Source organism: Camelus bactrianus, chromosome 17 (genome assembly GCF_048773025.1).
Source record: "Camelus bactrianus isolate YW-2024 breed Bactrian camel chromosome 17, ASM4877302v1, whole genome shotgun sequence".
Lineage (NCBI taxonomy): Eukaryota > Metazoa > Chordata > Mammalia > Artiodactyla > Camelidae > Camelus > Camelus bactrianus.
In genome coordinates, this window is record NC_133555.1 from 35,227,029 (window position 1) to 35,239,377 (window position 12,349).

Here is a 12,349-nt window from a genome sequence, read left to right on the forward strand (position 1 = left end):
TTCCCCAACTAGATTATAACCTAGTAGAGAGAGCACTTAATTTTCTTTTCTTTCTTTCTTTTTTTTTTTTTTTTTTTCGGTGCCGCCGTGTGGCTAGCGGTTAAAAGGGCCGCCGCTGCGGGGGGCAGACGGCCCCAGTTATGCGCGAGCGCGTGCTCTGGCGCTGCAGCCTGACCCCCGGCGCCACTTCTTTTCTTTCTTAATATTTTTTTTTGATGGATAATTTTTAATGATCAGTAACCTTATTGGGGAGAGACAGCTGGCAAAAATTCAGCTAGGTATTATTAACTTAATGCCTGAAACCTGTCTCATGGACTGTTGGCTTAGAAAAATAACTGAATGTTTTTTGTTTCTTGGTTAATTTTTGGTGGTGGCTTGGGGAGATAATATTCATGTTTTAATCGTTGCTATTTATAAGATTAGAAATGAGGAAAAAGAGCTATAATCCAGGGTCTTTATAGTTTAAGTAACTTACATGATGAGCAAACTTGGGTATTCCGCTTCCCCTGAAGGTGTAGGTTAAAATGCTACGTTAGACTTAGGCTGTTAAGGTAAGTTCAGGTAAAATTGGTTAGGAGGATTAATACATCAATATGGCACCTTAATCTAAAGGATAATGAATTTCTCTAGGTCGTAAGTCAGCTTTTTTTGTATGTGTGAGTCAACATTTTTTTTCATGTGTACCTAGCTGCAGAGAAGGAATCTGGGGATGGCATTAAGTGGTCTGCTGAACACCTAGGTCTCATACTGAAATAAGACACTGACATTCTCTACCAAAGTACATCTTCCCATTTTAAGCAGTATGGCTTTGAGTGCTAACTTTGCCATTAGGGTAAATGCATGAATAATGTGATGTTATTTCAAAACCAAGAGAACTTCAAAATCTGTCTGTTCTTTATTCCTCAGAACAATTGTCTGACCAGACCCAACATCTACCTCATTCCAGACATTGATCTGAAGTTGGCTAACAAATTGAAGGATATAATCAAACGACATCAGGTATGATCACTTCAGAAACTTCTTAGCAGATCTCAACTGTCATATCTTTTGATTTCTGTATATATCTGGATTAAATAAAATTTCTCTGTCTGGGTTCTTAGAGTACCAAATTTCTTTTTCTCCACTTGCCTCCAGTTCTTAGCCTAAAGTAGCATTTTCTCCCCAGCATTATTGAGATATAACTGACATATAAAATTCTGCAAGTTTAAGGTGTACAATGTGATGAATTGATAAATGTATGTATCCTAGAGTAGTATTTAGTATAGTCATTGGTATGGAGTCATCATAGTGTTACTATGAAATGTGCTTTTGTGGAGTTAAAGAGACCAGAGCAACATCACGATTACACAGTTGAATAGTGAGATTTTGTGACACAGTTGTTGGTAGGAGGAGATGAAATACTATCTCAGGTAAACCTACCTCCTCCCCATTATATGTATTACGGTTATATTTGTAGCTTTGAAAAAATGAGTGGAAAATTTTGTTTTCCCGATGAGTTTACCTTGTCTTGATTTATACATGCCAATTCTATCTTCTGACAGCTTCACCTTCTTCCTCTAACTTCATTTTAGATGAAGACCTTGGGTATTTACACATGTAGATTTGTGACTACATGTGGCTAAACTGTAAGCAAACCCATGTCATGGTAAACTAGCTGAGGACACCCAGTTAGAAAATAATTTTCTGAAACAACATCATTTGAGTTGATAAACTTTTGCCAGTTTTTAGGATTAGTCGAGAAGTCTTCTGAAATATTTGTCTTTTGTCTGCTGCAAGAGAGACTGCCAGTTGAATTATGTTTTAGCATTTAGTAAAACATCTTCCAAGTTCTCAAAACTAGTATTTCCAATATTTTCAATTCTTACAGTTGAAGATTTAGTACAGTCTTTTTCTTATATATAATATTCGTATTAAAGAGAAGGATAAATAGGGTTGTGCCTTCAGATCAGTCTGAAGTCTACTTCTTTTTTTTTTTTTTAAACTAGCATATGACTTTGAACAAATCACTTAACCTTTTCTCTTATGGACTGTCTCTTTATTGGAGTTGGTTGTCAATTGTAGCTTAATTACAGGTGGAATGTTAGAGGCCAGAAATGGAACAAATTAACCAGCTGGTTACTGCTTTCAAGCTCAAATTATATACTCTTACTGCTACTAGATCATCCTGGAAAAGGTTATGTATTTTCCTACAGTTTATACTGAACACTTAGCTGTCATATTTCTTAAGAAGCCTGACTTAGGGATTGTTTTCTAGGGATATAAAGAACTTCTTGGTTTCATACAATCTTAGGGAAGAGACCTTAAAAGCTAATAATAGTACCATTATTGAATACTGATGATCAGACCTTTGCTCAAGCATTTAAAATGGATTTAAACTCCATTAATTGAGCACTTGCAGGGTACCTGTCACTGTTCTTCACTGACTGTATCTATTAACTTAGTCCTAACAAAATTCTTGTGAAATAGATTTTTTTTTTTTTTTTTTTTTGTTACTGCTCTGTTTCACACAAGACACTGAAGCACAAAAAACTTACTTGTCCCATATCACGCAAGGAGAAGATGGTAGGACTGAGGTTCAAACTGAATCCTATTTGATGGACTCCAGAGGCCAAAGTGCTCAACAGTGTGCCCTTTTGACTGTTGCCTCACATGCATTAGATGTTGACTTCCCCCTTTCAGCTTTTCCTGTGGCTGTTAAGTGTGCCTGAACACTTCTAGTGACTGAGATTTCCCTGCCTTATTTGGTAGCTGATTCATTTTTAGATAGCCCTAAATTTAAAAATTGAGAATTTTCTTCTAGTTGAAAATTGCATTTTTATGTTTTTCTGGTTGTAACTTTTACTAAATACTCATTATTAAAGACAAAAATTAGGGAATATGTTAAGGTGCTACTTAACCTGATTTTAAGACTACATCATTCTTATGGTCTCTAGAATGAGCACTTTTGTGTCTAAAGGACTTCTAAGTAATGTTCTAGACTGTATGTAGTATTCTAGCTGTGGCCTAGCTAGAACTTGACTTTAGCATTTATATCATCCACTCTGCTAACATTGACTTGAAACAACAGTAGCACACATACATGCTAGAGTGAAATCTACTCTCCATCCTGTATGTATGTAGCCCTAAGTTATGGCTCATGGCCATAAACTTGTTTTTATTCACTTTAAATAATATAATTTGTGATGACTCTGCAGTAACTTTTAGAATTAGTTGGAGGTACTCAAATTACTGGTAAGTTTACCCAGAGAAAGAGAGCAAGAGAGATACAAAGAGAATTACCCAAGAGGTACTTACATTTATTTTTCAATACAACAGCATAACTGTGTGTATAGATAATTTGTTCTTGTTGTTAATCACTATTCCTTTCCTTGACTAAAAATAATAAAAATATTATAGTCTTAAAATACTGTTCCTCAAATAAAATAAGTAAAATGATGCCTTTATAATTCTTAGGCAGTTTATATCTGGAATCTCATAGTTTATTTGTCCTCTGTTTTATTTTTATGTTTTTTTGTTCATTTACTTTCCAGGGGACATTTACTGATGAGAAGTCAAAAGCTTCCCACCACATTTATCCATATCCTTCCTCACAGGAGGATGGTAAGTTGGTTTTGGTTATGAACCAGAAAACTCGTACTTCATTAGATTTTAAGTTATATCAGCAGAGGCTTGAACAATATAACCAGCTTTGTTTAAAAAAAAAAAAGAAAAGAAACTTTCAAGTATTAAGTAAGTTTCATAGATGATTTAAATTTATAGTTTTCTATTTTTTTGCTCAGTTAGGCTTAGCAAACTAATTCTGTGATGTCCTACTTTCTAGACATTAGACTTATTGCTTTGTTGGTGATCATCTGGTTGTTAAATCTAGGCAAACCTTATGTATTAACTTTGTTGAGTTTTGCTATGTCTCACGTTCTGAAAATTAAGAGAAATTGCAAGGTAGGAGAACATCTCTGGGGAAGAACAGTTTAATGGCTGTCTAAACAGGGCCCCTCAGCAATATTTTAGTTTGATGAATTTATAATGGTTCAAATTCTGATCTTCATCTCTGCTGTCATGAACGTTAATTTTGTCCTTGGCCAGAGTTCATTAGACCTGTGGAAACTGATTTGTGCTAACCATTCTTTCAAAGATTGGAAAGTTGGGAAACAAACTGAATTAATTAAACAAGTTAATTAATTTAGATTGAGAAATAGATCTCTCATAGGGATCAGTTCTTCTGGTAAGCACAACATATCTCTGGAGGGCATCTATTCAAGAAACCATATTTTATCAGATTTGAATGGCTGAGTGTTTTTTTCCTCACCCGTGCAGTTATGCTAGAAATCAGTAACAAAAAGATTACCAGACGATCTTTGTATACTTGAAAATTAAGAAATATATTGCCAAATAATCCATGGATCAAAGAAGAAATTACAGTGGAAATAGAAAATTTTGGAACTGAATAATTATGAAGTGAATAGTAAAGTACAAGAGCATTAAATTTGATAGGATGCAGCTGAAGCTATGCCCAGAGGGAAATTTACATATTTAAATGCATACATTAGGAAAAAAGAAAGACTGAAAAATCAGTGCCTCACACATCTATTTTAAGAAATTAGAAAAATAAAAGCAAAGTAAGCTTAAGGAAAGAAGGAATAGTAATGATAAGTAAAAGTAAATAAAGATAAAAATAGTAAATATAAGAGCAAACATTAGGTAGAAAATGTACAATAGCAAGGTGCTCCATAACATCAGAAATGGTTCTTAGAAAGAACTAAGAATGGAGTGGGGACAGCACTACAAATCCTACAGATATTACAAACAATAATAAGAGGTTAAGTTGGTTAGTTGCTTGTGTATTTGGTATCAAATCTAAGAAACCATTGCCTAATCCAGAGTCATGAAGTTTTACACTCATCTTTTCTTCTGAGAGTTTAATAATAGTTTTATCTGTGACATTTAAGTCTTTTCATCGTCAGTTTTGATGCTGAAAGTTTGATTTTATTTTAACTGTCACAATATTAGCTGTGTGATTATTATGTTTTTATAGTGAGAAAACAGCCTGCCTTCAGTGTTTAATTGGTGGTTTCTCAGCTTTTATCCTGTTGGGTAATAGCAATTGGTTTCCACTAGATGGAGGTGGTGGATAGCTGTGTTTGATAGCATTCTGTTGCTGACTAACTCTTTCTCTAATAAGGGTGGTATAAAACTTTTAGGTTGTGAATTTTTTGGAAAAAAATTGCCTTCTGCAAAAGATTTGAATTGTAATTGTTCCATCGAGATACTTAGTGATTCCTTATTCCTGTTGTTTTTTTCCTCTGTTTAATACAACATTGTTTACTACATACTTTCTGGGTATTGCTATTAATAGTAGAGTAATTGTTAGGAGATAGCATTTACATTTAAATTTTAATATATTAGAAATTATTTTTTGGAAGTTATTTTTTAATGTAGGACATGATTCTTCACATTGCAGAATTTACCTTAGGATAAATGGCCACCAAATAAATGTTGACTCTCAGCCAAGTTCTGTGCTGGGCTCCTTACATGTACTTACGTCAGATATACGTGCAGATGATAAAAATATCAGCCACAGCACATATGAACCATGATTAAAACTCTTGAACATACAATATACTGTTTAGAGGATTAGTACAATATAAAAGGTGATATTTAATGGGCTTAAGATATTAGTAATATTTTGAGTGTGACATGCTAGAAGAGGGTACAAAATAAGCAAAACCATTAAGGCAATAAATTATGAAATTTAAGGAAGAGCTAATGGCAGATTTTGGCTTTGTGTCTCAGGATAGTGGGAGAGGAGAGTGGGTAGGTGAGAGGACATGAGTCTGGCTTAAAAAGGATTGTTTTTATTTGGAGCATAAGGGAAAGGGTAGACAAATACTGATGATTTGGGTGAAGAGAAATGTACAGTTGTGGCTGTAGTGGGAAAATTTCCCTGAGAGCTCATTTCTGGCATATATGATTCAAGGAGACTGATCAGAGAGCAGGACCCATTGGGAATCTCTGAATTAAATTGTTGAGTGAGGGAAAAAGTTATTGGATGAGATAAATCCTTATCAGGAGAGCAAGGGGAATAAGTAAGTCAGGTGGCAAACCAGAATGGTCTGTATCTCAACAGTCAAGGGAAAATAAGGAAAGGAAAGCATTTCAAAATGTAGGAGGTAGGCATTGGCATTGTTCTACAAAGAAATCAAATGAAACCTGAGAAAAGGCATTTGGATATCAGTCAGGAAATAATTGATAACCTTTGAGAATGAAATTTCAGTAACTTGCAAGTTAGACTAGGTTGCCTAGGCTTTCTCTCTCAGGTGGTGGCTTTATTGTGTGTGTGTGTGTGTGTGTGTGTGTGTGTGTGTGTGTGTGTGTGTGTGTCTATGCAGAGCAGACATTAACTGAATGAAGCACATAGTCACATTGAGACCTGGTAGGGATGGACGGATTGGGTAAGAACGTGAGTTGGATTACTGGTTTTAGCAGGAAAAAAAAATAATGTACTTCCTCAGAGATGAAAAAAAATGAAGGAAATTTTAAAAAATCAAGATACTAATTAAAAGAGGAAAACAGACTAAATCTTACTCAGAATAAATTAGATAAATGAATGGATCAGTTTCTTAGGTTTTCTTATGTGTTCTTCATTCTTTTTCTTTTTGTTCATCTGTCTTGATAATTTCAAGCGACCGGTTTCTGAGTTCACTGATTCTTTCTTCCATGTTGAACCCCTTTACTGAATTTTTCAATGTAGTTATAGTCTTCAACTCCAAAATTTCTGTTTGGTTCTTTTTAAATAATTTCTCTCTCTTTCTTGACGTTCTCATATTGTTCATGCATTATTTTCCTAATTTTGGTTAGTTGTTTAACTGTGTTCTCTTGCAGTATATTGAACTTCTTTAAAGAGATTATTTTAAATTTGTCAGGTAATCCATAGAATTTGGTTTCTTTAGGGTCAGCTTTTGAGGTTCATTTTATTCCTTTTGGCCATTTTCCCTTTCCCTTTGTGTGTCTTGTTATTTTCTTCACATTGTAGAATGTGTTCAAATGCTGTGTTTTGTGCATTTGAAAAAACAGCCGTCTCTCCTAGTCTTTATGGTCTGGCTTTGTACAGGGGAGGACCTTCATCAATGAGCTCAGTTTGAGATTCCTGACATTCTTCAAACATTTTCTGGCCTTGAGTATGTAATTTCTCAGTTGCTCAGAGGTTTGCTGGTTTTTCTTGTAATCCTTTGCTCTCTCTAGTGTTTGTCTGCTGTATGGCAAGTTTGTCTTTGCTGCAACAAGCCACTGAGTGAGCCCTTTTTTGATCTCTGTGGTGCCCAAGCTTCCAGAGTATGCTGGTTTTCCATCAGTACTTTGAATTATTTGAGAGAGAAACCTGTACCTTGGGCAGCCCCCCCAAAAGCCAGAACATTGGATGCATGCTTCACTCCAGCTTTTCCTTACCAGGGGTGAAGTTGGGTTCTGAGTGCTTTCTCCTGATCACACCAAGCTGAGCCACCTTTTGTTTGTGGCACTGCTAGTTCTCTGGTGCTCCAGTAAGCTGCTAAGCTCTCTTTTGCTCTCCATGGCCCCCCTGCATCCAAAATATTCCGGTTCCATTAGTACTTGAGTCATGTGAGACAAGCCTGTCCCTTGGCACACTCCTGAAAAGTCAGAACATCGGGCGCACATTCACTCGTTCCTTTTCAGCCCAAGGGAGAAGTTGAGAGCTGAGCTTTTCCACCTGATCCCCCTGAGCTCTGCTCTATTGGGAGAATTGCTATTGTGGTTGATAGGGAATGGCTTTTCTTACCATTTCAGTGTAGCTGTTCTGGACCTTGAGCTTGCTGGGGTACTCCAACCTCTTAATTGGTTTCTGGGCTTTTTGCATCGTATATTGTTTAAATTGGTATCTCTGATGGAACAGGGTCTGAGCCTTCCTATTCTGTCACTTTGCTGGCGTCACTTCTCATATGTTAATTCCCTTTTATGGCCAAAATAACATTCTTTTGTATGAATAGATCACCTTTTGTTTAGCCAATCGAAAGTTGATGAACATTTATTTATAAGTAACACCATTATGATCATTTGTGTAGGAGTTGTGTGGACATGTGTTTCCAATTCTCTTGTTTATACCTAGACACTGAATTGCTGAGTCATATGGGCAACTCCAGTTAAACATTTTCAGATTTCATTTTCAGATTTCAACCTGTTTCCCGAAGTGGCTGTACCATTTTACAATCCTGTCAGCATTATGTGAAGATACCAATTTTGCTACATCCTTATCAACAGTTTTTATTTCTTATTTTTTTTTATCAGCCTTGCTCTAATGAGTGTCAGACAGTTTCTTTTTGTGATTTTGATTTACATTTCCCTAATTGTTAATGATTCTAAGTGCTTTTTTTTGGCCATTTGTATGTCTTTTTTGGAGAGATGTCTCTTCAGATCCTTTGCCTGTTTTTTTGGTTGGATTATTTGCCTTTTTATTGTTGAGTTGTAAGAGCTATTTATATGTTCTGACTGTGGGCTAATATTTACTTGTAAAATTGTAATTTTTAAATTGATTCTGTAGAGCTTATCATCCCTGGGAAGAATATAAATTTACATCTCTAATCTTTAGTTATTTCTGTTACTGGGAAGATTTTCAAAGGCAATCAGTGCCATATTCTCTTTCTATAAAAGTTAGCTGTAGAAAGGATGAATATCTTTTTTTTTCTTTACCTCCTAAAGTGGCATAGACTTTGAGATTTAGTACTTTAAAAGGCAGCTCTTAGAATATGAAAACGAATATATGTATGTATGTGCATGACTGGGACATTGTGCTGTACACCAGAAGTTGACATATTGTAATTGACTGTACTTCGATTTAAGTAAGTAAATAAATAAAAGGCAACTGTTACTAGAGAATTGTATATTTTGTTTATACTGATTGATTTCTGAAAGGCCTTCTGGCCTCTTCACTTTTTCCTTGGCCATCTTGGGATATCAGGTTAAGGAATAGGGCCTGATTTCTTCTTTTTCATTTTCTTTCAAGATAGTAAGGTAAGCAGCTGGATGCTTAAAAAAGAGCATAGGCATGTGAACTTCATGGCTTTAGTCATTGAAGCTCGGGCTGTTTCATGTTGAAATCAGCAATGAGAAGCCAGTTTTACTTAGCTGATTTCCCTTAGTTTTTCTGTTTTGCTATTTCTTGGGTTTCAGGGGGCTTACTTCATTAATTCCCTCTTAGTACTAGAAAGAAGTTTTCTAAGCCAAATTTAAACTACCAAAGAAATAGTAACAAGTATTAAAAGGTAGATGTAATTCAACTATGATTAAAATCAGTAAGAATCATCTGATTACATAAATTTGTACCTATCTTTGGTAAGGAAACTTGAAATAAAAAATTACATTAAAAAAATCTACATTATATGATAATATTGCTTACACTATTGTTGGGAGGGCTACATTAACAGATAGAAAGCACGTAAAGAATAATAAAAATAATATTGGTAAAAGCTTTCATGTAGAACTATAAAGTACTATAAGATACCAGAGAACGTGAATCTGGAGGAAGAAGACTAGTTGGTAAAACTTTCATCAAGGAGATGAAGTGCGATTTACACCTTTAAAAGATGTGTATTAATTGCAAAGCTTCACAGGAAATGGGAGAACAGGCTGTATATGGGAAATGAGGCAGTAAAGAATATAGTGATCTTGATTTGGATGGGTTTGGAGACAAACCGTCAGGTGGTTGGAAAGGGAGAATATTTTTACTGCAATAGGTAGTTTTGTCAAGAGTGATGCACAGTAGGCCTAGAATCTAGTAAGTCTGAATACACAGCAGAAAAACTTCCCCTTAATATGGTAAATAATATTCAATTATGTAGAAATATTTTTGGGAGGGGCTTATTAGCAAACCAAAAACTCTAGGTGAAAATTAAGTCTAAATAATAGTTTATTCATTTATTTTGTCAGATTGGCTAAAGTTGTTTCTTTTTCTTTTTCAGAAGAGTGGTTGAGACCTGTGATGAGAAAAGACAAGCAGGTGTTAGTGCATTGGGGGTTTTACCCAGACAGGTAATGTTGCTGTGTACTGAGATCTGGTATAAAGATTTTTATTGCCAGTGAGAATTATTTATATAAAGTTTCAGTTTCTGAATAGTGACAATTTTGTTGATTTGTTTTAGTCATTGAATTCAGTTTTTTTGAGTCTTCTCTTACTGACTTTCTTATTTATTAAGTTATGGAATTCAGTGAAGTCATATGGCTTTATTTCTCTTAATAAAATGATAGGTTTGCTGTGTTTGCCAAAACAGTCCTTCAGTATGATATTAGACTGCTAATTTTGATTTGTTTTCTTTAAGAAATGAAATTTCCACGTAAGTATTTTACGACTGGTTAGTTTCATTTGTTTTTTTAGAAAATACTCATGCCATTCTGTTAAGGATGAAATTATTTTACGTCTAAAATGATGTGTATGTATGTCTATATGTATATATAAAACTCAAACTGTGTTTTGGCTTCTAAATATGAATAAACAATTTAAACAAGAACAAATGTCAGTGAAAATAGTGGTTCTTATTTAATTAGTGTTATGCCCACAAAAGGCATTTAGGAATATGGATAACTTTCCATATACTTCATCTTTTACATCTATAGTAGAGCTGTTTAAGTGTTCGTTTCACTGTTCAAATGGAAAGTCTCCATTTTTCATGTCAGACCAGTCTTCTTTCACTTGTATCCAAATCCACTTCTAGCCTTATCGTATTATTGGAAGCAGATTCCAAACAAATCATTTCAATATTTCAGTAATAGATATTTCAATACATATTTCTGAAAATAAGGACTCATTTTTTTTAAGTAAGTATAATATTATTGTCATACTTAAAAAAATTAACAGTGACTTGGTATCAAATATCTAGTCATTGTTGTCATTTGATACATTTGATTGATTGATATTTGCTGAAATTAGAATTCAAACACATCTTGTAATTAGTTGATATATTTCTTAAGTATTTTTCAGTTGATAGATCCTCCCTCTCTCTTCTCTACCCCCCACTCTCCCCTCTCTGCAGTATATTATTTAAGAAACTGGGTTGTTTGTCCTGTAGAGTTTACCACAGTGTGGGACTTTTTTACAGCATCACTGTGGTATATTTGAACATACTTCTCTAGTTTCTGGATCTAGAGTTGATCAGAATCTGTTTCATTTTAGGGAAGGAACAAGACTTGCGTAGATGTGTGTTCTTCATCAGGAGACACATTATGTCTGGTCGTGTGCCGTTTTTAAATCGATTTGTTTCAGTGACTTTATTTTACTTGTAAATATATTTTTTAAGGAAGGAAATACATCTTTAGGTATATTCAAAGTTTTAAAAACATATTGACAGTCTTTATACAAGTTGAGTTAATTAGGATCAAGTCAAGTCAGCTTGCTAATCAACCTTTTCTGAATCATAATTGAACAGTTTTTTAAAATAATAACATTTAAGTAAATGCTTTCTAGAAAACATTTCTTATCTCTAGTCTATAAGTATCCATGGTGCTATTAAAACAAACTTTTCAATATTATAGGAACTATTTTAGGAAATTAGTTTGCCCTTTCAAACACTTAGATGGAAATTCAAATTTAAGATGACAAGCAGTATACATATAGGATTGAAATAAATTGTATAATAACACATTATTAGACTTGTTAGCCTGTTTGCTGACTTTATGTATCAAACAAGATGCAGTGGTTAGCTCTCGTCTTGTCTTCTCAAGGGGCCTTGTTCACTTTCTTTATTAACTGTAGTTTCTGCCCTCATTTCCACCTTTAGTCAAGACTTAAAGAATATAAGGTTATCAATTTTAAAAATCACCATTGTAATCTTTATCTGGTATAGTTAATTAATTGGCAAAGACACTTTTTCCCTTCAGGTCATGTTTAAGTGTTCCTAGAAAACTTAGCAGGGTGCTATTAATAGGTCTGTAGAGCTGTGCTTGTTCCAAATGCTTTTGAACTAACTTCTGAGAAGTGGCTAAAGGAAATCACCGCTTGTAACTATACTCATATTTCATTTAGATATGACTTGCTTTTATAATTTATTGTCCAGTATAGTGGTATTTGGCTAGTACAGTAGCATTGACAAAGTTTTAATTTGGTAGGTAATTTTATGCTTATTTCAGAATCGTGGAGTAGGGGAAGTGATTTATATCAGTGAATGGAATTTCACTGATAAGAGAACCTTTGAGCAAAGAGATGTTAAAGATGTGAGGGAGTGAGCTATATGGATATCTATGTAAAGGGCATGAAGCGGACACTGCCTGGCATGTTTAAAGAGCACCACTAGAGCCCATGTGGCTTTAATATAACATGAGTGAGGGAAGAGTGCTAGGAGATAGGTCA

The 12,349-nt window shown here is 34.5% G+C and overlaps 1 protein-coding gene and 1 non-coding gene across 3 annotated transcripts in view; one reads left to right on the forward strand and one right to left on the reverse strand.

The window, feature by feature from the left end:
* The window catches only part of SMARCC1 (SWI/SNF related BAF chromatin remodeling complex subunit C1), a 136,861-nt gene that overhangs the window by 29,786 nt on the left and 94,726 nt on the right, over positions 1 to 12,349 (forward strand). For both annotated transcript variants that reach the window (XM_074344997.1, XM_074344996.1), the window contains exons 5-7: positions 907 to 999; positions 3,531 to 3,600; positions 9,969 to 10,038. In XM_074344997.1, coding sequence (XP_074201098.1) covers positions 907 to 999; positions 3,531 to 3,600; positions 9,969 to 10,038 — 233 coding nt within the window. The remainder of the gene's footprint in view (positions 1 to 906; positions 1,000 to 3,530; positions 3,601 to 9,968; positions 10,039 to 12,349) is intronic.
* LOC123613889 (small nucleolar RNA SNORA76) lies at positions 86 to 262 on the reverse strand. Its single transcript, XR_006721322.2, has one exon. It is a non-coding gene; the product is annotated as a small nucleolar RNA SNORA76 (small nucleolar RNA).